Consider the following 25,878-nt stretch of genomic DNA (forward strand, 5'->3'; position numbering starts at 1 on the left):
AGCGGTTTTTTTACCAGCAGACAGTACTGTATTTATTTCTTAGAGGGTAATTACACTGTTATATTTTTGGTTTGCCCCTCCACTAGTTGGAAGTCTTTGTTTTTCGGCTGTGTTTTTGTATTTTAAAAAAGACTGTGCATAGTGTGATGAACTTGAAACTGCTGCGAAATGTTCCCCCAATAAGTCTGCCTGTTCCCCTATGCTTGTTTGTGTGCCAGGTGTTGTCAATAAAGGAATTGTGAATGGTGAAAAGTTACCATTTAATTTTCGCACATGTTCCCACATTTTTTTAGATGTGATGTGACTGTTTATAGAAGAGACGTAAGTTTGCCATGATTTTTTCTCGGCACTACGACGGACGTACCAAGCTTTAGCTCTTGCTTTTTTAAAATTTATGAGATTCTCATGTGTCGGATACCTGCGAAATTTACCCCAAGCTCTGTTTTGTAGTTTTTTTGCTTCCTTGCACTCTTTTGTCCACCATATTTTATGATTTTGTTGCACCACTCCTGACGACTGTGGAATAGCTGTGAGGGCGGCAGATATGATACAATTAGTGAACTTTTCATTTATCTGGTCGATGGAGAGATTATCTTTTCTAAATTTGCCTTTGCTCTAAAAAGTGACCAGTCGGCAAGATGAAGCTTCCAGCGCCGTGGCCTTGTGGGGATTATTTCCGGTGGGGATGTTAAAGTGATTAGTATAGGGAGGTGGTCACTGCCATATGGGTTGTCAATGATATCCCATTTAAAATCATTAAAAACAGAAGGTGAGCTAAATGACAAGTCTAAAAAGGACATTTTCCCCGAGGTAGGGGAGCAGTAGGTGGCTTTTCCTGTATTTAAAAGACATACATTGTTTGTGATGATAAAATCTTCTATTATTTGACCTCTAGAGTCACAGCGCTCGCTTCCCCAAAAAGGGGAGTGAGCGTTGAAGTCCCCAACTACTAGATACGGTTCTGGAAGTTCATTGATAAGTTCTTGTAAATCGTAGACTGTTAATGTAAAATGTGGAGGAATATATACAGAACAGATAGAAATTGTTTTATGGCTGACGACACTGACCGCGACGGCTTCAAGTTTTGTTTTGAGTGTGACTTGTCGAGCAGGGACGCCGCTTTGCACGACGATCGCAACGCCTCCAGATAGTCTATTTGCCTGCTCACGATCGCGTCTAAAAGTTTTATAATGTTTCAGGATATTTGTATGTTGTGGACCTAGATTTGTTTCTTGAAGACATAAGACTGCGGGCGAGATTGACCCTAGGATATCTTTTGTGTCATTGTAGTTCCTCAACATTCCTCTACAGTTCCACTGAACTAGGAAAGCCATATTTATGTTTGGGATAGGAACGATTGAGTGTTTACTTATGTTCTGGGGCCGTTATGGTGGCCCTGCCTTTTTTCCGCTCAAGAGAGCTGTTCCGCCGCTGTAAAGCAGGCGGGCTGGGAGTTTGGTCCATCACCTCGCAAGAGGTGCTGGACGACCGCGGAGATTCCGCAGGTGTGTGGGTGTCGGGCCTCCCCCGACGGGGGGAAGTCCTGCGGGGAGTTGACCCGTGGGCCGGCACTCCCTGGCTTGTAGTTGGCAGAGCAGCTTTCGCTGTCTCTGCCTGGGGCGTGGATGGCACTGCCACAGGCGCGGTGGAAGTGGCCGCGGCAGGTGCCGGAGTGCTGTGTGGTGCTACGCCCCTGCGCACCACATCAGCGAAGTTTGGTTTCGCTGTGAAGGAGAATGTGTTAAGTGCAAAACGCCTTCTGGCTTCTTTGAATGAAATGTTTTCTTTGGTCTTAATGGTGATGATTTCTTTTTCCTTTTTCCAGGACGGACACGCCCTGGAGTACGCAGCGTGGTCGTCTTCGCAGTTTGCGCAGCGTAGTGCTGCGTCGCATTCCTCAGACTGGTGGTCCTTTGATGCGCTTTTCGCGCAGGTTTTGCGGCCGCGGCAGCTTTGTGAGCCATGGCCAAACTTCTGGCAATTGAAACAGCGACGGGGATTGGGTATGTAGTGTCTTACGTTGACTTTCAGGTATCCTACTTCGATTGTTTCGGGTAAGGTGCTGGTGTTAAATGTAAGGACCATGTGTTTAGTGTCTATTTCCTTGTTATCCTTGCGGATTTTGATCCTTGGACGTCAATTACATTTTGGTCGGAGAGGCCTTGAAGCATTTCGGTTTCTGTGAGGTGGATAAAATCCGCCTCTGAGATCACGCCTTTGACTGAGTTGAGGGATCGGTGGGGAGTCACGGAGACAGAGATGTCCCCTATAGAAGCAATGTTTGCAAGTTTCGAGCACTGAATGCTCTCGCGTAGTTCGAGGAGTAGGTCGCCGCTGGACATTTTGGATACCTTGTAGCCAGGCCCTAAGGTATCTGTTAGGCATTTGGTAACAAGAAATGGGGATATGATTCGGGCTTGCTTTTCTTCACAGTTACTGTGTATAACATGGAACTTAGTGAAAGTCGGTTTCTTTTTCATGAAAAAGTCTGCTGCTTCGTTCCGCACTCTTTTAAGAGAGCGATCAAGTTTGGAAAGGGGGGGAGCCATAAAAATTGATGTTTTTCGGTCATGCTGCCAGCCACCCACCACGGAGTCCAACAAGGGGACGCGACAGGAACTTGAAAGAAAGTCCTGCCCACGCCAGCTGTACACCTTAACTATAACCTAATATCACTCAACCCAGGGTAGTTGGTCACACACGGTTAACCCTCGCCGCCAGGAAAAAGAGGAAAAAATGAAGAAGAGAGGAGGATACAGGAAAGTTGTAAGAAAGGAGATAGCACAGTGAAAGATGGAGAGGAGAACAGGAAAAGGCGACTGCCGATTTCCCCCGGTCGGGTCAGGCCGGAGGTGCCGTCTACAGGAAGCTGGGGCCAAAGTGGTGTGTTGCCTCGGCCGAGGGGCCTTAAGGGTCCAAACGCTCGGCATCGGCTCAACCACCAGGATCCCCTTTTCCCCAGACACGGCGATGCCACGCACGGCTAAGCGCGGATGCTCGGGTCCGTGGTGACGCATTGTTCACCATCATCCCCCTGCGGGAATGTCCCTGCGGATGCTCGGGTTAACCCCGTGGTGTCGCCACTCACCAACGTCTGCATGCTGCAGACGCCTCCCTGCGGGGAAGACGCAGCATGTCTTTGATCACTAAGCCACAGGACTTACCATGACAACTTCCCTCCGCTCCAGGGGACGTAGGTCACTTGCGTATCTTCGGAAATTTCCTGTTTAGCACAGCTGTGCCTCGTAAGCGTAACTCGCAGTGCTGCTGCAAGGTCGCAGTACTCACGTGCCGCTGTTGTCCTTGGACATGATGCGAACCCATTCTTCTCCCGACGTGGCGAGACGGGTGGCGATCGCTGCTCTCTCCCACCCGAACACGTTGCCATTTCCAAGCAGCCGCTCCCACAGCTCCTGGTTATCGTTCGAGAGCTCTGTCTCTGTAATCGCCTGCGATCAATTCGTGTAGTGCGCTCTCACAGAGCTGTTATAACGCGTATTGCGAAAAGTACAAGTCGCTTCTCCGGGCGTAAATATTGCACACCTGAGCACAAATAATTTCAAAGCAAGGCCCTTTCTTTTAATCAAAAAGCGGGGCACTTGCCCCGTTATTTGTTTTTAAAACTGCTATGTTTTTGCCTTTACACTCAAAAGCCACTCTCGCTTCCATGCCACACACCTCAAACACAAAAAAAGCTTTCCACTGCATATGGAAAAGTCTATGAAACACAGCGCCACGCCGATGCACGTCATTTCGAAACAATCCTCCGAGCTCTACTGTAGACGAAGAGCCTAATTCAACACTCCTTGCTGTCTGAGGCTTACCCCAAAATTACAGCTTACTCCAAAAATAAAAAAAGAGGAAGGAGCACAAATTTAGGCATTGCCTCTAATTGAGCGTCGTACAATCATACTTAGCGCACTTATCTGCAATCCTTGCTCTTCACTATGAAGGCAAGTGCTGTGTACTATTCGTTTCACATAACCACTGTTGGAGACAAAAGCATTCATTTTTGTTTTGGAAGGAGCACGTAGTCCTCGTGAAAAAGATAATATTAAAGGTGCCCAGGCGTGGTACTGAGAGAGGAAAGCAAAACACTTTATTAAAGAGCGACATATTACGCGCTCAAAATATCCTGGTCATGCAGCACGAGAGCACGCTGGTCGTCCAACATGTACTCCACGTGTAAGGTGGGGTTCAAGGGGCAGACGGAAGGAATGGGATTTGTAGTCCTCCGGACGTGGCAGTGCACTCAGCACGAAGACCGCCGAGCTCAGATTAAAATAGCGTTGGTTCTGCTGCGAAGTACAGAATTAGTGTGGTGGCTGCAAGAACATTTCACAGCCGACGTATGCATTTTTTACCGCTGCAAATCGCCGTCGTCCTTTACCACTGCTATCATTTGTTGTCATAGCAGTTCTAAATGCAGCAACGCCGAAACTGGCCCCGTTGGCTTTGACCAAGTCTTTGCATAATGCTAGCCTTAACTATGCAGGATGATAAGATTGAACGCAGCGACTAAAGTGCCAGTTGCATACATGCGACGAGCATGACACGCAGTAGACATTCATGTAGCTTATCTGACACAGCCACAAACACACGGCTTGCACTTGCGATATTGATGAAGATATGCGAACAGAGCGGACAAGATTCATTTTTCAATAAATCATAGGGACCTTAATGACGCGGAAGCTTATTGTGGTCAGCTCTGGTTACAATTTCCAGCGTCACAAATTATGAGTCTAAAAAATTTACCTGATCTAGACCTCCGAGCACAACTGCTGCTTACGTAACTTTGCTAGAACAGGTTTATAAATGAGTGAAATGAGTGCGCGTGTATCGGGGCGCAGAATGGGGTTTGTTGTGCTGGATTATTTCCTGCCTTGTGTTAAGACTCCATTGTCAGTTCGTACAATTCAGAAACCGGGTAAGCCTCATTACGTGCGCGCCTTGGTATAGTTGCTTGTCTTTTGTAGCGCATGCAGTCATCTAACTGGTTTGCGAACGCTCACAAAGAGTATTAGAATCATTGCTTTCTTTAGTACAAAAAAATAAAAACTATTCATATCCTGTGCGCATAACGATATGTTGCACTGACGCAAGGATATGTCTGGTTGCTAGACTAGTCGCGGCTGACACAAGTATGGCGATCTCGTTTAAATATTATTTGTAACCAGGCTGGGTTGTTGACAGTTGGCTTATGCGTTTATCGCTTCTTTATGTTTACTTAGCATGGACTCTTGAAAAATCTTTTTTGAATTTTCACTTTTAATCTGAAATTTTCTTGCTGCTTACAACGTTCTTCCACCCGCCCGAACCACTGTCACGTTTGCTCGTTTAATACCCTCGTTATGCAGTAAAGCATTTAGAACGAACTGGAGATAGATAGCTCATGTGATGATTGTGATTTCGAGAGAAATTCTTAATAAAGTCCTCCAGTGAACACTACACATAATTCTGCTGCGTATGAATCGCAATAAATAGGAATCCTTTGCGAGAAATAGCAGTATCTCCAAAATCATCGTAGTAAACGGGTGGATATTTCGCTGGAGCACCTATCCTACCGAAGTTTCACTTAATGATACTCCTTTTTTCAGAACTATAGAGATTTTTTTAGCTAAAAAATGCATTAAAGATACATAAAGCCCGGTTACGCAAGGGAAAGCTTTGTTATGCGTCCTTATATTGTGCTGCTAAGCAAGGTTCGACTCAATCTCTTCGTCCGTCGCCGAAGCCGAAGTCGTGACGGAGGCAAAAGCAGCAGCGGCTGCCTCCACAGCCATTCGCTGCAGCCATTCGGCATCCTTCAACCGCCGTTGAGCCTGTCGACGCTCCCGTACTTCGTCGGTCTATGCCGCTAGCTTGGCACGTTTAACTGCTCTACCTCTAACTTCTCTACCTCCGGTGTTCCCCAAGGAAGTGTTTTGGGTCCTCTGCTTTTCCTTTTGTATGTCAATGATATTGTTCAAGTTGTTAACCCACCAGTGCATATTCGATTGTTTGCTGACGATTGCATTCTATACCGCGAAGTTACAAATAAGGAGGATCCAAGTGACCTGGACAGTGCCTTGAACAACGTTTTTGAATGGTGCGACCGATAGGGCATGGTTCTGAATGCTGACAAAAGTGTTTATATGCCGATAACCCGAAAAACCATACTAAATAGCTACACATATAAATTAGGCTCTCTCCCTCTTCAACGAGTATCCCACTACAAATACCTAGGAGTAACAATAAGTAGCAATCTATCATGGAACTTGCACATAAACAATATCTGCTCTGCTGCATTTAGAAAATTGTGCTGCTTAAGAGATAAACTAAAAAATGCTCCTTCTAACATTAAGCTACTTTAATATTCTTCAATAATTAGGCCTAAACTCGAATATGCATGCATAGTGTGGGACCCGTATACTAAATCTAACGTAAAAAATCTGGAAAGAATACAGAGAAGAGCTGTCAGGTTTATCTTTAATAAATATGCAAAGTCTGACTCCCCAACCACTTTAATGGAGATTATAAATTGAACTACTTGAACATCGGCGAAGAAAGCTTAGGTTAGAATTTATTTCTCTCTTGTTACATAACAAACTTGGTTTGGATCCCTCATCACACTTAACGCCAAACAAACTCGTCAACACCATCCCAGTTCTCTAACCCCTATATTCGCTAGAACAGACACTTGCAAGTTTTCGTTTTTTGCACGTACAATAACAGAATGGAATCAGCTAGTTAAACCATTGTCCCATGAGTTTTAACCATTTTTTTTTTCTACATTGTGTTCTTCTTTTTTGAAATGTTGCGTGTTTTTTTTGTCTCTTGATTGACTTGTTCGCCCACCCTGCTTGGACTCAGTGTCCGCAGTATATTGTAAATAAATGAATGAAAATAAATACTTAGCCTGATTGGCAACGTCAGCCGGATGATCAGACTCAGCCCGTCGTCTACGGGACCGTCCCGAAGGCGTAGACGGTCCCGGCCGACTCGCGTCATCCACTGCGAGAAACTTCGAGGCGGCAGTGTGTATGCAAGCGAGAGCGGCTCCGTCTCCCTTACAAGCGAACTGCGAGTCACGTGGTTAGTCACGTGGACACAGCTGGCTAGGTAGCTGTCGGCGCAGCGGCGCGCGGCTGCAGCTGCAGCGAGCAACGTGGTACAGTCTTTGTCAAAAGGAACCAGGCTGCATGGTTTGCTTCTAGCTTATATAGTGGAGCCCTTGTGGCTTTCCTAAAGATCAAATCTTGTTGGAAGGTAAGAAGGCCACCAGTCCTTATCTTTAACGACCATTTCAGCTTCAGGGGAGCTGTAAGGGCTCCACTGTACGAGCTAGAAGCAAACCATGAAGCCTGGTTACTTTTGACAAAGACTGTACGTCACGCGGCCATGCACGCGGCTGACACACCTCCATTCCTTCATTTTAAGGTCGAATGAACCGCGCCGATGAGCTTGGCTCGACGAAGCGAGTAAAGTTTTTTCTTTTATAACAACAAAATACTTGAGATCGGAATTTTTTTTTAAGTAGCGCATACATATTCCCGCGAAAGTGTCGCCTTTGCACGCGTTCTTGCTAAAACGTGTTTTTTTGTTTTGTTTTTTAAGTTCACTCGTAGGAGTCTGCCAGTGAAAGCCGTACTTCCTTCACTAACTGAGAAGAAAATGCAACTCACAAGGCCGGTAGACGAGAGGTAGTAGCTGTCCCACGACATCACCATTCCCGGGTAAGACGCCAAAGTCATTGTATGGCCTGGAATGATGTCATCTGGAAGCAGATAATTCCATCCCATAAGAATTGTGCTGTGAATCACAGGCACGAAAACTTTTAAATTTAACTATATATAGTACACTCAGCCAGGTGTTGCAGCGGTTCCATCAACGTTTCCTATGCGTTGCGCTTTAAGTAGGCATCGCAGATCCTCTTAGAGCGCACAGGAGCTTCTCCAAACCTAGGGTCAAATTTATTTCCTTTAAGTTAAGAAACCATACCGAAATGAATAGACGCGAAGCTTTACTTTTTCTTTTCGTAAGCACCGTAGTCAAGCACATACCTTCGTCTGGTGACAGGTGAAAATGGACAGGTGTGAAATGCAACGAAAGGGCAACTTATAATTTGAAGTATATTAACCTTTAACTTGGCCTAGTCATTCTTGATCAGTGACATGAAAACCCCACTTGCCACTCAGCCCACAGAGGCACCATCACATAATTATTTTCACAGGACTTTGTGACCGTTCTCGGCCAATATGAACTTTCCGTCGCCCGCCTTCAATTAATTTATGGAGGTCCGACGTATCTCCACCCAGCCATACTTTGCAAGAAGAGACCGGGGAGAGAATCTCCTGTTTTCACTTACCAGGAAGCTCAGAAAGGGATTCACGCTCAATTGTTCACAGTGCGACATCCGTTTTGTTTGATTTGTTTTGCTGCAAGAATCAAAGCAAAGCGCTCCGCCTTAATTATACGACCCGAGGAATGTCCGCAGTACCAGGCGGTTGTTTTCGCTGTATCGTCTGAAACCCCTTTCCAAGGCGCAGTAAAGACCACTTTCAAAAATGATGTGCAGTATATGGCAACTTGTCATGAATGGACCAGTTCAAGACACGGCATTTTTACGGCAATCCACCGACAACGCCTTGTCACCTTTTCTCCCAAAGTCTGCGCTCTATTTGTGCACTCTAATCTTCTGGGTCGATGTACTGTGCACTTGCGTCAGTATATAAGGAACTTTTTCGTTCCCATCAACGCCTCTAAAATAGGCGGAGTGTACGACCGCTAACATGTTCACGTAAGATCGTCTCCCGCTGGTTTCCTTGCTCAGACCGCGCGGTCAGCAACAAGTGCACCCTAAGTTTCTACGCGAGTCCCTGCGTACACTGCTGCGTAAAATAACATTTAGTTAAAGGACTTCACACAAACAATCAGGCAAGGGTTCAAGGCCAGTCAAAGCCAGGTATCATGTCACCGTTCCATGTTCATTCCGAATATCATAAGATGCCACTTTTGCTTAGAGGTTGGTGTCACATTATACATAGCCTGGAATGACTGGGGTTGTACTTTTCCAATGTACGAAACTGTTCGCACCGTGTCAGACGCAATATCCTTGGCATGTCCCTCCGTTTTTAGATAGTTGGCGTTAGAGAAAGCTTGGAATTCTAGCTTGGTTTGGTTTGGTTTATGGGGTTTAACGTCCCAAAGCGACTAAGGCTATGAGAGACGCCGTAGTGAAGGGCTCCGGAAATTTCGACCACCTGGGGTTCTTTAACGTGCACTGACATCGCACAGTACACGGGCCTCTAGAATTTCTCCTCCAAAGAAATTCCAGCCGCCGCGGCTGGGATCGAACCCGCGTCTTTTGGGTCAGCAGCCGAGTACCATAGCCACTGAGCCACCGCGGCGGCCGGAATTCTAGCTTGGAAGGCACCCGAGAGTGCCTGCGGCTGTCACTACCACAGAGCTGTTTTCTGCTTTTTGTGGTGATAAGTTCTCTCATTAAAGGAGTGTTTCAGTCCTACCCTATCCAGCCTACCTCCTTGCTGTAATTGCTTCCCGTCAACGACACGTGGAAATATCCGAAGAGGGTATTCATTTCATGCCCTTTCCGCTGATAACCCACCAAAGCGTCTGAGGAGAACGTTGAATGTCGTTTCTATTCGCGAGGCATGTAGATCCCATTTTTGCACGTGCAATGGTCAGCGTTGAAAGCACGCAATAGGCACATCATGTTTCACTGACACCCTCCCGTCTTCTTGCCTGCTATATGAAGGAGCCACTGTGTATTAGAGGATCCCCCATGGTGGAGTAAATTGCTAATAAGGGAGCAATCACTCATTCGCACCAACTCTAGCGCAGCGATATGACTACGCAAGAAGATACATACTTAATGCTTCAGCGTAGAGGAATCTTTTCCGAACGTCGCGCCTAAGAATAAAAATGGCAGCTTAACTTCCGTTAAAGAATAATCCGCCGCGATGGCTGAATGATTAGCCCATTCACCTTCCCAGCCGCAGAATCCAGAGTACATCGCAGCGGCGGCGGCCGCGTTTTGATGGAGGCGATACCCAAAAGGCCCCCTCGTGCTGTGTGTGAAGTTAGAGCACGTTAAAGAATCAAAGCGGTCAGAATTAGTACCCTGAGCTGCGGAATCCCTCACCGCCCATGTCAGGGCATTAGACGAAATAATTTAAATTTTTTTCTTCAAAAACATCTTGCATCCATCAAAAACTACAGGTGCTCACAGAATATCATTGATCGCAGAATATAGCATTATGCCGTATCATCCTTCAGGTGACATTTTAGCATGCGGGTAGTGGAAGTGTTGTTGGGACGGGAGCCTGAAGAATAGCCAACTACACGAGCGCCAAATGGAAGCGACATGTCGTGAGAGAATTGTAGGTTATGTGAGTTGTTCTACCCATTGATATCGACCGCCGAACAAGCATGATGAGATAATAAATTTATATGGCTCAAAGGCAGCTTTGGCCGAAGAGCGCCACGGTGCAATGTATTTTTGTCTGCGCAAGGTGGTGTCATCATCATCAGCCTGACTACGCCCAATGCAGGGCAATCTCATCCACCCACCTAACTTTCCGCCGCCCCCTGCTGCCCTTGCCTTGTATTGGTATCCACTCCGTTACCCTTAAGGACCAGCGGTTATCTTTCCTTCGCATTACATGCCCTGTCCAAGCCCACTTCTCCCATGTCTCCCTAATTAACCCTGTCGTTCGCCAGTTGTGGCCCCCGTATTCCCTCAAATTTCTTAATCTCATCCACCCACCTAACTTTCTGCCGCCCCCTGCTACCCTTGCCTTGTATTGTTATCCACTCCGTTACCCTTAAGGACCAGCGGTTATCTTTCCTTCGCATTACATGCCCTGCACAAGCCCACTTCTCCCTCTCGATTTCAACTAGGATATCATAAAGGCCCGTTTGCTCCCTCACCCACTCCGCCGGCTTCCGATCTTTTAACGTTACGCCAATCATTTTTCTTTCCATGGCTGGCTGCGTTGTCCTTACCTTAAGCTCAACCCTCTTTGTTAGCCTCTACGTTTCTCCCCCATAGGTTACTGCCGGTAAGATACAGCTGTTGTATACTTTTCTCTTGAGGGACGTTGGTAAACTGCCATTCATGATCTGAGAGAACCTGCCATATGCGCTGCACCCCATTCTGATTCTTCTAGTTTCCCTCTCATGATCCGGATCAGCTGTCACTACCTGCCCTAAATAGACATATTTCCTTACTACTTCTAGAACCGCGCCACCAATTGCGAACTGCTGCTCTGTTGCTAGACTGGCGTCAAGGACCCATTTTACAAGGAATTCACCCCAGAGGAGGCGAGCTCTAGGCCAGTGGAAAGCTTGCAACCATTGCATCACATATGGGTACCGGACGGCACTGCGGATCGAAACCCAACCTCCCGCATTCCAGGTAATCGAATAAGTGTGGCTTTTATAGTAATTGTCACAGTCTGGAACGTTTGATAGCGGCCTCGAGGTGATTAATTTATCTCCAATAGGTTCTAAAAAAAACGACCAAAGAGACACAGATTTTTCAAAATGTTGAACAAAATGCGTACACATAGCCAGCCGTTGGTATGTTTGCGGAAATATGGTCATAATTTGGTAGCCAAATTCGCAATCAGCCTTGTTTTCTGTCTATGGCCTAATGCTTAACAGAGCTTGCTGGCGACTTTACCTACTGTGCTCATGGCCATTTGGACTTTGGCATTTGATTGCAATGTGCTCCAATCTCGCATTAGGTTTCAAGCTATTGAAGCCAGTAACATGCTCACCTGGACTCGTCTGCTCAGCCGTGCGATGCCATGGGAATACGTAGTGCTTCTGGATTCGCAGCATTGCTCGATAGAGGAACCAAGTGTCGTGGGCAAAATACAAGTCATCGAGGTCGCCGACAACCTTAATAAGTGCGGAGCAGGCCACTATTTGGTCGAATGAATAAAGGTCGCTCTTACGCCCCAGTGCTTGCTCCAAGTCTTGAAGGTCACCGATCATGTTAAAGTAGCTAGAGGAAAAGGTCATTTCGCAAGAAGGCTTAAAGTGTAGGGCGTCAGAAAAACGTCAACGAGATAGCTCACTTTCTAGGTCTACCGCGAGTTCTTTTCTTTTATATTCGGCAGGTTTAAATAGTGCACCTATCTGGAAGATTCGAAAGCATGATATACGATTGCATTCTTATTCATTCAAAAGGCAAACGCAGGGGATTCCAGATGGAAATGGCTAATAAAGACGCAATGTACGTCTTCTTCGTATTCGCGTTTCAGTGGAAATCCTATATTCCAGCTTTTGACCTGAAGGAGATATAAATGCTTTTCGCAAGTTGAATGACGATCGTTCTTGTTCATACAAGAAAGCACTCCCGAAGGCCGTGTACACTTCCTACCCTTGTTTGGCCGCTACCATGTAAGCACTTAAACTAAAAACCGCAGCTACAGAAGAACCTTGTCCTCTCCACAGTACTTGTCCGTATCGGAGACGAGGGGGCCTGTGCATGCTAGGCTTTTTGATGAAGGTCCAGTCCGATTTCACAACCAGGCATGCAAGACTTAATAACTTATTAGACTTGATTACAGAAGTTCAAAATTTTGTGGTTAATTTTCTGGCAGAGTATTCAAGGAAGTCACTGCTGACAATGCTTTCCACTTGCTTGCGAATTGCAAAGACCCGTCTGACCACACCGGTTGCTGAACCTTGCAGGTGGCGGATAGTAACACTTTCGATTGCATTAATATTGATCTCAGGCCCCTCCAACGCGAACTGGCAGGTTGACAGGTGGCCCCATCTTCCACCTGCCAATCATCCTCCTCTCCCCAGTCCCCTTTCTCCCACTCATGGCAGGTGGCCACACCTGCCAGTGACAACATCCTCTCCCCTCTCTCTCTACACTTGTAGGAGAGAGAGAGAGACAGAGAGACACCAGCTAGGCTAAGAATTCTCAGCTCATATGAATACAGCGAAGACTGGCGCAGCGGAAATTATTAAAAGAAGCAATTAGAACCAGAATAGAAGCAGAATTTGAAGATAATAAAGAGCAGAATAGAATGGGAATTGCGATATTGTCACGGCTATACAGTCGGGACAGCCAGGTCACGTTTTACTGAACAGCGCCAGGTAGCAGCGAACTCCCGAGCGGAACCCGAAGAAGAGACGACGAAGAAGCACTGCCCGCCACCATGGCTAAGGCTAGCCAGGATCGCGGTTAAGACAGTTCGGCCAGGAGACGGCGCCACGAGAATGTCCAGGAATGTGGCATTGCTCCCCCCCTCTGGAAAGCGCCGCCCGCGGCGCTGGAGGGCGTGTGTTCCGGAAGCCGCTTCTCCGGGCACAGGCGTTTGGGGCACGAACATCCGCTGATCATAGAGTGCCCTTGCAGAGGCGCAGTAGTCCTGGTGCATATGGTAGGCATCGGCGACGGGCGCGGAATCCACTTTCTCGACCGTCTTGATCTCGTACTCGAGGAGAGGGAGGCATTAAGGCAATCATCATAGATGCGGATAGCTGGAGCATATGGGCGGGCAGGATGGAGAATGCCATGATCTTTGCGCTCTTAGTCGTCTGGACATTGGCTACGTCCAGTGGGAGCAGCACGCGGTCGTTCAGCGTTCGCGACAGTGAAGCGTGGGTACTCCGTCCGGCGAAATATTCAAGCTGCAGCGTGTTGTGGTTGAACAGCACGGCAAGTGTGGAATGGACGTGGACGTTGCCGAATTCCATGAGGTGGTTCTGGCCGATCACCATCTCGACGGGTGCGCACGGTGAAGAGCCTAGTGGAGAGAGAGAAGGTAGAGACGGGTGAGCTGCTAGCGGGCGTGGTAAGGCTTCATTCGGGCGACATGCACAACTTCGGACGTTGGTCGTCTAGAGGAACGAACAGTTCCTTGAGGCAGAATTTCATAGTTTACCTCGCCGAGTTGGCGTAACACTTTATAGGGGCCAAAGTACCGCCGAAGAAGCTTTTCAGAGCGCCCTCGTTGACGGACTGGGCTCCACACCCAAACATGTTCTCCGGGCTGGTAAGTGACATCCCTGTGGCGATGGTTGTAACGGCGAGCGTCTTTTTCTTGTTGATGCCGGATATGCTGCCGAGCAAGTTGGCGGGCGGCCTCGGCTTCGTGAACAAAGCGGTCGGCCCCCACGACTGTGGAGTTTTCACTACCAGGAAGCAGCTGGCGTCGAGCATTGTCACGGCCTCGCGACCATGGACTAAGCGATACGGTGTGAAGTGAGTAGTCTCTTGCAGCGCGGTGTTATATGCGAACGTAACGTAAGGGAGTACTGCATCCCAGTTGCGGTGGTCGTCGTCGACATACATGAAAATCATGTCGGCGATCGTCTTATTTAGGCGCTCAGTGAGTCCATTAGTTTGGGGGTGATAAGCTGTTGTTCGTCGGTGACTCGTGCCGCTGAGTCGCATAACCTCCTGTGTCAGCGCCGAGGTAAAGGCCGTTCCTCTGTCAGTTATAACGATAGTGGGTGCGCCATGACGAAGCACGATGTTGTGCATGAAGAAGGCGGCAATTTCCGCGGCTGTTCCACGGGGAAGAGCTTTCGTCTCACAGTATCGACTGAGGTAGTCGGTGGCGACCACAATGTACTGGTTACCCAGCGAAGACTCCGGAAAGGGGCCGAGTAAATCCATGCCGACTTGGTAGAAAGGAACTTGTGGTGGATCAATAGGCTGCAAAAGTCCGGCCGGCTTAGTCGACGACGTCTTGCGACGTTGACACTCGCGGCAAGTTCGGACGTAGCGTTTCACAACCTCCGCGAGCTTGGGCCAGTAATACTTTTGCCGTATGCGGGCCAACGTTCGGGAGAAACCAAGGTGACCAGAGGAAGGATCATCGTGGCACGCCTGCAAGACTTCATCGCGAAAGCCATTAGGGATAACGAGCAGATAGGCAGGCTCCGTCGACCTATAGTTCTTTTTGTACAGGATACCCTCCCGTAAACAGAATGATGACAGGCCGCGGGAAAAGATGCGGGGCGGAATCTGAGCGCTTCCTTCGAGATAGTCAATCAGGGACCGTAATTCAATGTCGTCTCGTTGGCGGTGAGCCAGGGTGGACGCGGAGATGGCCCCAAGGAAAAGGGAATCGTCATCGAGGTCCACGGGGCTGGCAGGAAGTGGGGCACGGGACAAACAGTTTGCATCACTGTGCTTTTGCCCTGATTTATACACGATGGTGACATCAAATTCTTGCAGTCGGAGGCTACAGCGTGCGAGTCGCCCTGAGGGATCCTTGAGATTTGCCAACCAACACAGCGAGTGGTGGTCACTCACCACTCGGAAAGGGCGACCATACAAATAGGGTCGAAATTTCGTTACTGCCCACACAATAGCTAGACATTCTTTTTCGGTGGTGGAATAGTTCACCTCAGACCGTGATAACATGCGGCTTGCGTAAGCGATTACGCGTTCGACACCATCCTGCCACTGTACAAGTACCGCACCAAGGCCAACGTTTCTCGCGTCTGTGTGCAGTTCTGTGTCAGCTGCCTCATCGAAGTGCCCAAGTATGGGTGTATTTTGAAGACGCGTGCGTAGCTCTTCAAAGGCATGTTGTTGCTCCCCATCCCAGACGAACGGTTCGTTATCTTTGGTGAGGCGAGTAAGGGGCTCAGCTATTGGGGAGAAGTTCTTCACAAAGCGCCGATAGTAGGCGCAGAGACCCAGAAAACGGCGCACACTTCGCTTGTCAGCAGGAATGGGAAAAGAAGCGACGGCGGCAGTCATGTCGGGGTCTGGACTAACGCCCTTGGCGCTCACAATGTGGCCCAAAAACTTCAGCTCCTGGAAAGCGAAGTGACATTTTTCGGGCTTAAGGGAGAGAGCAGCTGAACGGATAGCTTCGAAAACAGCGCGTAAGCGGCTGAGGTGTTCTTCGAAAGTGTCGGAGAAGATGACAACATCATCCAGGTACACAAGACACGACTGCCATTTGAGATCAGAAAGCACAGTGCCCATCATTCGTTGGAAAGTTGCCGGAGCTGAGCATATACCGAAGGGGAGCACCCTGAATTCGTACAAACCGTCCGGGGTAATAAATGCGGTCTTCTCCCGGTCACGTTCGTCCACCTCTATTTGCCAGTAGCCGCTGCGTAAATCGAGTGATGAAAAGTATCTGGCGTGGCGCAGACGGTCTAGGGAGTCATCAATGCGCGGCAAAGGATAAACGTCTTTCTTAGTGACTTTGTTCAGACGTCGGTAATCAACACAAAACCGTAGGGTCCCATCTTTCTTTGCAACTAGGACCACAGGCGACGCCCACGGGCTCTTCGATGGCTGGATCACGTCGTCCCGGAGCATTTCTTGAACTTGCCTTCGAATTGCATCCCGTTCCTTTGAAGATATCCGGTACGGCGACTGGCGTAATGGTCTCTGGCTTTCATCAACTATAATTCGATGTTTTGTTATCGGCGTTTGTCTAACTCTGGAGATTGACGCAAAACAGTTCTGGAAAGAGTCAATGACAGTCTGCAGGTTGCGTTTTTGACTAGGCAGGAGATTCGGGTTCACGTCGAGTTTAACCGGAGCATTCGTTGATTCGACGGACTTCGTAGTCCCCGTCAACGCGTACTCTCCGGCGCATTCCCCGAGCTCTTCAAAATAAGCAATTGTTGTGTTAGCCGCTAAACGTTGGGGTTCACAACCGAAATTTGTTATCAGTAGTTCGGCTCGCTTATTGTTCAGTTCTATAAGCCCGCGAGCTACACACACTTGCCGACCCAGGAGCAGTGACATGTTGGCTTCAGCGATGCCATGAGTGCCGGCGCTGTCATCGCATTCCACAGTGACTAGCATGGTGGTTCTCGACGGAATCACCACGTCATCATCGCAGACCCGCAACTTAGTCCTGCGTTGCTGCGGTTCGTCGCCAACAGTACGGTGTGCGGCAAACGAGACGATCAGCTCCTTAAAGTCGATGACAGCCCCATATTCCTGTAGGAAATCCAGACCGAGAATCAGGTCTTTAGAACACTCAGGAAGCACAGCAAAGCAGCCGGGGAAAGTGACGCCGCGGATCTGAATTCGTAAGGTGCAAACGCCGGTCGGCGTCACAACATGGCCGCCGGCTGTGCGGATCTGGGGCCCAGTCCAAGGTGTCAAAACCTTTCTAAGGGTCGTGGCCAGCCAGCTGCTTATCACAGAGAAATCAGCGCCGGTATCTACCAGTGCGGTTACTTCACAGTTATCGGCGGTTACTGGAATTTCCGTAGAAGCCAACTGCTGGCTCTTCGTGGGTGGGCTCGTCGGGTCAGGTGGTCGTTGCTCTCGTCGTCGCTGCAAATCGTCGAGTGGAGGCTCTTGTTTCTTTCTAGCTGCGGCGGCCCTACCCCCAGAGGACGCCGTCTTCAGTTTTCCCGCCGTGGGGACCTGCCTCTGAATTCGCCAGAGGTCGACGGGCGGCTGGGAGAAGAGAATCTCCTGGGCGATGGGGATCGAGACTGGCGTGGCGGCACGGTCTGAGCCTGCAAGTTGGACGTCAGGTACTGTTCAATCTCCTGGGGTCGCTCACCGTAGCGTGGTCGAGGAGCGTCTGAAGCAAAACCCCTTAAACCCATCCGACGGTAGGGGCAGTGGCGCAGGATGTGGCCGGGCTCACCGCAGTGGTCGCAGAGTGGCCGGTTCCTCGGCGTTCGCCACATGCCCGCTTTACGCATGGCGGGCCGGAATTCCTGCGGCACGGTGGTGGGCACAGTTGGACGTGGGTACTGCACAGCCGGCACAGGTGAAAAAGCTTGTGCCACAGCCGCAGGCCGTCGAAGTGCCTCGCTGTAGGTCATGATGTATGGTTGCGGCTCCGGAACAACTGGTGCTGGCTGCACCACTCGACGGATTTCATCCCGTACCACGTCCGACAGGGCGGCGACGCTGGCCTGTGGAGCTTCGAAGCGGAGTTTCGCGAGTTCTTCGCGAACGATGCTCCTTACAAGGTCTCGAAGATCTTCCGGAGGCAGCGTCGTAGGCGTGCAGGTTTGAGCGGCTTCCATACTAGCCTGCCGGCCGTACTGCGCACCGCGTTCCTGCAAGGAGCGTTCCATGCTCACTGCCTCCTTCGTAAAATCGGCCACTGTCCTTGGAGGGTCGCGGACAATTCCAGCAAACAGCTGCTCCTTAACGCCCCGCATCAGGTGCCGCACTTTCTTTGCCTCGGCCATAGGAGGGTCGGCTCGACTGAAGAGGCGCATCATGTCCTCAACGAACGTGGTGACGCTCTCATTAGGCTGCTGCGATCTCGAGTGCAGAGTGACTTCCGCCTTCTCTTTGCGTTCACTGGTGCCGAATGTCGCCAGCAGCTCGCGACGAAAAACTTCCCAGGTGGCAAAAGAGGTCTCGTGGTTCTCGAACCAGATCTTTTCCGAGTCTTCTAGCGCGAAGTAAACGTTCCTCAACTTGCGCTCACCGTCCCACTGGTTGAAGGCTGCCACACGGTCGAAACTGGCCAACCAGTCTTCAACGTCCTCGAACCTGTCACCGTGGAACGTCAGCGGTGACCTGGGCGCGTGAAGTACGAAGGGAGTGTCGGCTCCAAAACGTTGAGTGGTCTGGCTACCTGTGGTTGATGTCATATCTCTTGCCGGTTTTTTCAGGCCGCTGAACTCTGGCTGTAGGCCTCGCAGGCGGCGGCTCGCTTTGTGGACGGGGGTTGTGTCCACGCACTGAGGGCTGGCTTCAAAGGTGTCTTCAGAGTCAGTGTACATGGGACGTTACCCAGCCGGCTCCACCAAATATGTCACGGCTATACAGTCGGGACAGCCAGGTCACGTTTTACTGAACAGCGCCAGGTAGCAGCGAACTCCCGAGCGGAACCCGAAGAAGAGACGACGAAGAAGCACTGCCCGCCACCATGGCTAAGGCTAGCCAGGATGGCGGTTAAGACAGTTCGGCCAGGAGACGGCGCCACGAGAATGTCCAGGAATGTGGCAATATAATCACAGTTGGAAGACTGGGGGAAGATCTAATTGATCGACCCGAAATTTTTCTTGTCGTAATCTTATCCGGGTTTCTCCGCCAGTCTCCACAACTCTCACATTGTTCAGTAGCATACAAAACGCGATAAAACCCTTCAAGGAATTTCTAACGGAGACATAGAACGTAAGCGCACTGATAGTCTGTGTCAGAAAGAATAAATAAAAATATACTAAGCTTACAAAGATCGTGGGACCCCAGATATCTCCCGTGAGAAGTCCAGCGTGTTGTTCTCCAAGGCGTCATTCATACCAAAAAGTTGCTTCATTTGAAGGTAAGCCTGCGATTCGAGAAAGAAGATAAAAGCACGTACCCCATGATATGAAACACTTCTCTAGAAACGTATTCCCCTGATAAGACGGGGCCGAGACATTAACCTTATTCATTCAAACGGGCGCTGTACCAATAGGGCTGTTTTGACTGGTTAATTACTCGTGTTGTTGATAAAAGTAGTGCTCAGTGGCCGCATTCTAATGCCTTCTAACTGATTCGTGCTGTCTCAATAGCTGTGGCCAAAGAAGGAAATTAATAAGAGGAATCCGAAGAAGCGCCACACCCCTGACCTACAGATAGCATACATTGGTTCTCTTGGGCCAAGCGCATCAAATATCTTGCACAAAATTTTAGATGTACAAAAGGTGAAAGATGAAGCTTTACCTATTAGTGGCAGGTGCGGGGATCTGCAATAAAGCTCTTCTTTTTTTTCTTACTTTATTTTTCCACTCATATATAAGTAGACAGAGGTGTTGTCTTCTTTTCTGATTTATACACCATTGTATAATTTTGTATAGATTGTGTATGTTACACTGCCAAAAGTACAGGGTCAGTCAAAAGTTCCAAGGCCACAGGGTTTGCTTTTGACCAGCATAGTCGGGCAGTTGAGATACTCTCGAAGGTCAATATATCTGTAGAGAATAGAAGAAGGATCGTTTTACCATCCGAGAACCTTGATAGCTTTATCAGAATCTTAAGTGCCAGGATATACCTATGAAAAGCGGACCATGTGCCCTGGGAACTTCTGACCAACCCTGTACATCATTTTGCTATCCTGCCGATGAATTTACGGGGGCCGAGAGGGGGGATTTTAAGACATAAGTCATAATCTCTTTGTCCCGTCTCCTCGGACCTAGTGTGTCTGAATAAAATCTCATCAGTAGAGTACTAAAGCAGGTGCGAATTTTCTATTATGCTTTACAAGATAACTGGAGGATGGAGGGCACCACTGAAGCTATATTTTGTGGCCTCTTTTACATCGACAGTTAAACAGAGGGCCTTCATATGTGTGAGCGGCCTACGCTTTTTCATCGCCACAGTAGAACGCTAGAACAAAAACTAAATTATTATTCTACAGCCATGGAAAGGAACAGAAGCTTTTCATTAGTACCGAGCCGCTGAAAATGGTTAAGGAACTCGGTCTACTAGAGCAGGCAGTGACCGCAGATCCGGGCCACAAGAGCGAAATAACAAGAATGACAACAATGGGGTGGGGCGCATTAGGCACCTTGTCATATCATGAATAAATAGAGGTTGGTTATAATCTCTGTAAGTCAGGCCAAATAAAAAGTTTCATTTGGAGGACATTCTCGCTGTTTCCCTGCTAGCCGGACTGCAGTCCCCACTACGTGACAGTATGGTGCATTGTCGAGTAGCCTTTCTGGGAGCCAGCCTAGCTCTTTGTTTCGCTCTAGAGTCAGGATTCTATGAGTGATTACTTCAGTAAATACTTTGGAGGCAAGAATGTAATCTGATCGACCTGTAACTTTTCCATTACTTAGTGTCGCCATAATTTTAGACTAACAGATTGTAGGGTTCTATTAGTTTTCATAGTTTCAGTGAGGTTTGTTTTATCTATGGGGTCGCACACTTTCCTTCTTCGGCGTTCCTTGATAAAATATTTCGTCTGCTGATAGAGATTTCCGGTATCATCTCTGTCTACCCAACCTTCCACTTCTTTTGCACGCTTTGGGATGATACTTTTGAGCTTATCATTCTTCGTTGGAATACTAATGTTGTCGATCTCATCTAGAGCAAAATATCTGCGCTTTTGCGAGATCGTGAATTTCTTTACCTTCCCTCTTACCGCCAACTAGTTGATCTGCTTTTCCTAACTTTATTCCACCGTTCCCTCTTCAAACCTAGGCTTTTTCGAGATCTCACTATCCTGTCGTCAATGCATCTCGTTTTTCCGAGCACCGAGACATCTTGCACGATGTGAACATGCCCGCGCAATGTTGGCCTTTTCATTTTTAGACACGCCATTTCGGTTCTTCCAAGTCCCTTTCAGGTTGTCCTTTGCGGAAGAGGGTAGTCGTTACCTGTAAAGTTTTCGTTCTGGGCATTCCACTAAAAGCTCTCCCTACTATTTCTAGAATGTATGTAATAGTCCCTCTCTACGTGGTATCCTGCCTGTTTCTAGCCTACTTCGGCACTAAAGACGCCCATAAGGGTATTGTACTGCTCCTTCTCTCTACTTTCTGGCGATGCGACGTCTTTACAGAACCTTTCGACTATCGCACCATCATGATTGAATGTGGGTGCGTAGTCCTGTAAAACATTGAATTACTCTTTCTTATTAAGCTTTACTTTTTATTATTTTCTTTATTTTGCTATTATACGCGCGCGCGCGCGTGTGTGTGCGTGTGCGTGCGTGCGTGCGTCCGTGAATTTACTGGCTCAGGGGGAGACCTTGATTTTGTTAAACACATAAGTTAAATATTTAAGGCAATCTTTAATGCTTAAAGAGCCGAAGTAGCAATCTCAACCGCATAGCCGCTCTATCGACTAACAAATGCACGACCATTGCAAGGTACTCGTGGTACGATGCACTTTCTTCACCAAAAGATAAAAGAAAGTTGTGTTGCCAGAGTGGTCCTGCAGGCCTTACACACTGACTCGAAAATGAGAAAGCAGCCGGCCAGGTAGTGCTTGGCCGCCTTTTGCAGGCTTTCATGTACGTTTCTGTCCTTTTGTCTCTCATTATTCACTGGCGGCGTGTTACAACAGATAGCCCGCGGCAAGGTCGCCCACCGGCTTCCTTATCGACTAAGAAAGCCGGTTAACAAATGATAAAAGCGCAAACGAAAGAAGATGAAAATAAACTTTACAAAACACGGCTCAAGTTTCGTTCTTACCGTGATATGAAGAAAATCTTCCTGGTCATATTCTTCTTTCTTTACAATGCAATATTCCTTTCGGATTAACATTCCGCTCCCCTAGCAGTGTAGCCACTCTACCTGCAACATGCTGAGGGCGCTTATAGGCCACACCACCACCATCACGTATTCAAATGCAGAAGCGCACTGAAATGCAGAAGCTAACGTCCATATTCATGTCACATGTAAATAATAACAAGCATTAGGACATCCACTTCTCAGCAAGTCGTGCTCCTCAAACAAAGCTCACTTCTGGATTTACGATAAAGCTTTCAAGCCTCTGTCTCCTTCTCATCAGCCCTTTCTAAGTTTTCAGTATCTATTCAAACTTTACCATGTTCCAAAAAGGATCCTTGTGCCTGTTGCGGCGCTGCTCCCTCTGTGAGTACTGGATGCTCCTTTCGATAAACTTCTCCAGCTTGCGGCAGTATTCAGTCTGGTTGTTGCAGTACAGAGCAAAGAGGTTCGTCCAGTGGTGCTCAATCAGCTGCCGCGTCAGGTGAGCCTCCAAAGCCCCGGCTGCATATGCCTGCACATCATCCTCCACTTGCTCACTTGACTCCACCTGGAGGTACGACCACCTGCAGCATTTATTTTTATTTATTTATTTGAACCTCAACGGCCCCTGGCGGGACATTACAGAGGGGTGGGCGCAAGAACAGTGGCTCGCAATCAGTGTTACGTGGGAATCATACAATGACATGGCTTCATCGATGGCAGTCTTGAAATGGGCGGGATCAGATATCAGCGCTAAGCCGCAGGGAAGCTCATTCCATTCGCGAGCTCTGTGCACAAAAAATGGCTTATGGAACGTAGTAGTGCGGGTACGATGCGGGATGACGTTGTTAGCATGGCCTGAGCGTTTCGGTTATTTAAACAGCCCTCGGACATATCGAGCACCAAAAATGTGATGGAATACAATTTAAACGCTACATGTACAGCCTTTGTCAAAAGTTTAGAGCCCAGGGGGTTTGCTTCTAAGCGCTATTGTGGCGCTCCTGTAGCACTAATGGAAGTCCTAGGCAACGGAGGGAGCAGGACCAAAAATCTTCTTACCTTCAGGAGATTTGGGACGCTGAGGACGCATTACGAGCAAAGCAATGTGGCCCAGAAGCAGACCCCCTGGGCTCTAAACTTTTGACAAAGGCTGTACATATCACTGATAAACGTGAAGATAACGCTTGATGCAAGATTTGCAAGACGAAAGAAAGGCGTTACAAGAACTGAGCACTGTAAAGAACGCTGTCGCAGATATCTCGAGCGCACGAAGCATTGCGTTACGTGCAATGAATTGATGAGTGAGAGACGCAGTTTTTTCATTCAAAGTACTCTGCGACGTATTTCTACTCATTCTTTCGATTCATTCCAGCCACTGTTTTGTGCCAGCTTTCGTGAAGGCCGTCTGGTTTTACTTAAAAAACAATGTTCGTACACCGCGGCGCCACAGTCACTTTCCGTAGCTCACTGGCCTGTTAAAGAAATCCCAGAATGCGCAGAGACATAGGACGACATTTCCGCCTAGTGGTATTCGTTGTTCTGATAACTAAAACAAAACGAAAAAAACTGTAACAAGCACGAAGTAGAACGTCAGACGGATGCTAAATATTTGAAAAGTCATAGAAACAATCCTTTTCAAGCAAAGTTAATAAATACCACTGCTAAATTATCGCGGTTAGAGAATAGGGTTAAAGGACATTCGAGAAGCCTTTGTCCTGCAGTGGGCGGAGGTAGGCTAATGATGATGAAAAGAACTTAGCGCCCTTGAAAGAGTTGGCAGAGAACGTATATATTCTCCATACCGGGGATATATGCTCTTTGCCTTCAGTGGATTAATAAATTAATATTTCGCTCTAGACATATGGCTCTGAAAGCCTGCAGTTCGGGTTCAATTTTCTCAAGAGCAGGATTCACAACGGAAAACAGCTTTATTCATGACGCTCCTTATCAAGCATGTTTCATGGCAATAAAATGGCATTAAATAGGCACAAGCAGCATTGTGGGGCCTAATTTTCATCCTGCTAGGACCGGCTGAAGTCAGAAAAAAACTAAGTGTTAATAATGTCATGTGTCGCGCGCTAAACTTAGCGAAAGCTGTCCCCTTGCGGCTAGCTGTGTTTTGCTAATGCCTAAGACATGGAGTAAAGTCCAAGTCCTCGACTTTCTTGCAGCCTGCACTACCACAATCATCGCAATGCACGCACAGTGGTGTTCCTGGCTCCGGTAACTTGGGCGGTGCAGGTCACGTGATTAGACAGTAAAACAACAGGAAGTTGATGGTCTACGCTCAGAACCGACCGAGGAGCACTGTGTATAAGCGCTCTCGCTGTCGATGCCAGACAGCGACCATACCCTCCATGCATTGACAAGATGCATATCCTTCATTGGAATTTAACCTTATAACACACGTGGCACCTCATGACAGCTAGCGTCCCTTGGTTGTTAACAAATATAATTTAGTGCATGACGATGGAACGGTGCATACAGGTATGTACAACTAGACTTGCCAAGATGCATGCATGTTTGGTTATGCCACCTATAACATTAAGTACCACTCGAGCGAGCGTCACCCTCATCACTGCACCTATTTAAATCCTTCAGTTTGAACGCTGGAAAAAATGGCCCATTCTGCGGGGCCGCTTCTGGATGAGTAACGATATCCAGTATGCTGGACAATAGGCGCAAATCCTTCTTGTATACATAGCGCTAGACATACGAAGACGACACAGAATACACAGGACAGGCGCTTTAGGGTGCGCTTATACGTCAGCATCATGAAGGCGTACTTCAAAGTTACCGCGAAACATTTCAACGCGTAGTGATCGGGCGAGCAGAGCGCCCAAGCTGGAACCCCACTCTCGCACTGATCCTGCTTAGCAACACAGTGTTCTCCTGGTTCCACAGCAATGACATGACTTTGTAGATGAAAACGACGGCGTAGTTTTAAAAGATGATGTCTTTTCGCTTGATTTCATTCGTGCTAGGAGCGCTAAGGACGAGGCACAAGAACAAGAAGCACGACGTGACGTACTTCTTGTTCTTGTGCCTCGTCCTGAGTGCGTTGCAAGCATGGATCCTAACCATCGAGGTGCCCCCTCTGCACAGGGCGGGCTGTTGAGAGATGCCTTCCTGTAACTTTCCTTTTCACGGCTGCCGAGTAAATTTGCTCAGTTGCGAGTCTCTGATGGGAAAACGCTCCTCCCTAGCAATAGAAAGTCATCGAAGGCGAGGGTCGAATCTACGTGCGACTCGGTATCAGGAAACAGGAGCCTTGCAGTTTCCTCCAATGTGGCGACGAGCGTTGACCAACCCCCGCTAAATCTTACCCGCTCTTGTGGATGTCATCGCGGAAGGTGGCCCACGCCACGGGAATCAGTGGGGAGTCGTCCATGAAGTCTGCCGTTCTAGGTTCACCGCTTCGTATGAGAAGCCGCTGAGTGCCACGGTCCAATGCTGTCCATGCTGAGCAGGCAGCCTGCACTTGCATCGAACCCAGACAGGCGGCAGTTGTGATGGCCACGAACCAGAAGCCATTGTCCATTTCAAGGCTGCGATAAATGCGAGAAGACAAGGGCGGTTTTTCGAAATAAATATCCGTTAGCATCCTTCCAACGACGTCCCTGCATAGCTGTTTTGTTGGTTCTCGTTAAAACCACTCACAAAACAATAAACAACGCGTACCTGAAACTCTTAACGTTTGGGAGCCGTAACTGCTTGCACTAATCTTTATACGTACCTGGTTACTTCAGT

The 25,878-nt window shown here is 48.2% G+C and overlaps 1 protein-coding gene across 1 annotated transcript in view; it reads right to left on the reverse strand.

Annotated features, from left to right (window-relative positions):
* Positions 1-25,878, reverse strand: part of LOC149333913 (putative aminopeptidase PLBD2) — a 45,265-nt gene that overhangs the window by 10,785 nt on the left and 8,602 nt on the right. Inside the window, exons 2-7 of the mRNA XM_089558834.1 lie at positions 25,455-25,676; positions 22,466-22,712; positions 19,162-19,259; positions 11,784-12,013; positions 7,665-7,756; positions 3,289-3,449 (exon numbers count right to left, since the gene is read on the reverse strand). Coding sequence (XP_089414960.1) covers positions 3,289-3,449; positions 7,665-7,756; positions 11,784-12,013; positions 19,162-19,259; positions 22,466-22,712; positions 25,455-25,669 — 1,043 coding nt within the window. The 5' untranslated portion in view covers positions 25,670-25,676. The remainder of the gene's footprint in view (positions 1-3,288; positions 3,450-7,664; positions 7,757-11,783; positions 12,014-19,161; positions 19,260-22,465; positions 22,713-25,454; positions 25,677-25,878) is intronic.

Source organism: Amblyomma mixtum, chromosome 8 (genome assembly GCF_055824585.1).
Source record: "Amblyomma mixtum isolate Tamu chromosome 8, ASM5582458v1, whole genome shotgun sequence".
NCBI lineage: Eukaryota > Metazoa > Arthropoda > Arachnida > Ixodida > Ixodidae > Amblyomma > Amblyomma mixtum.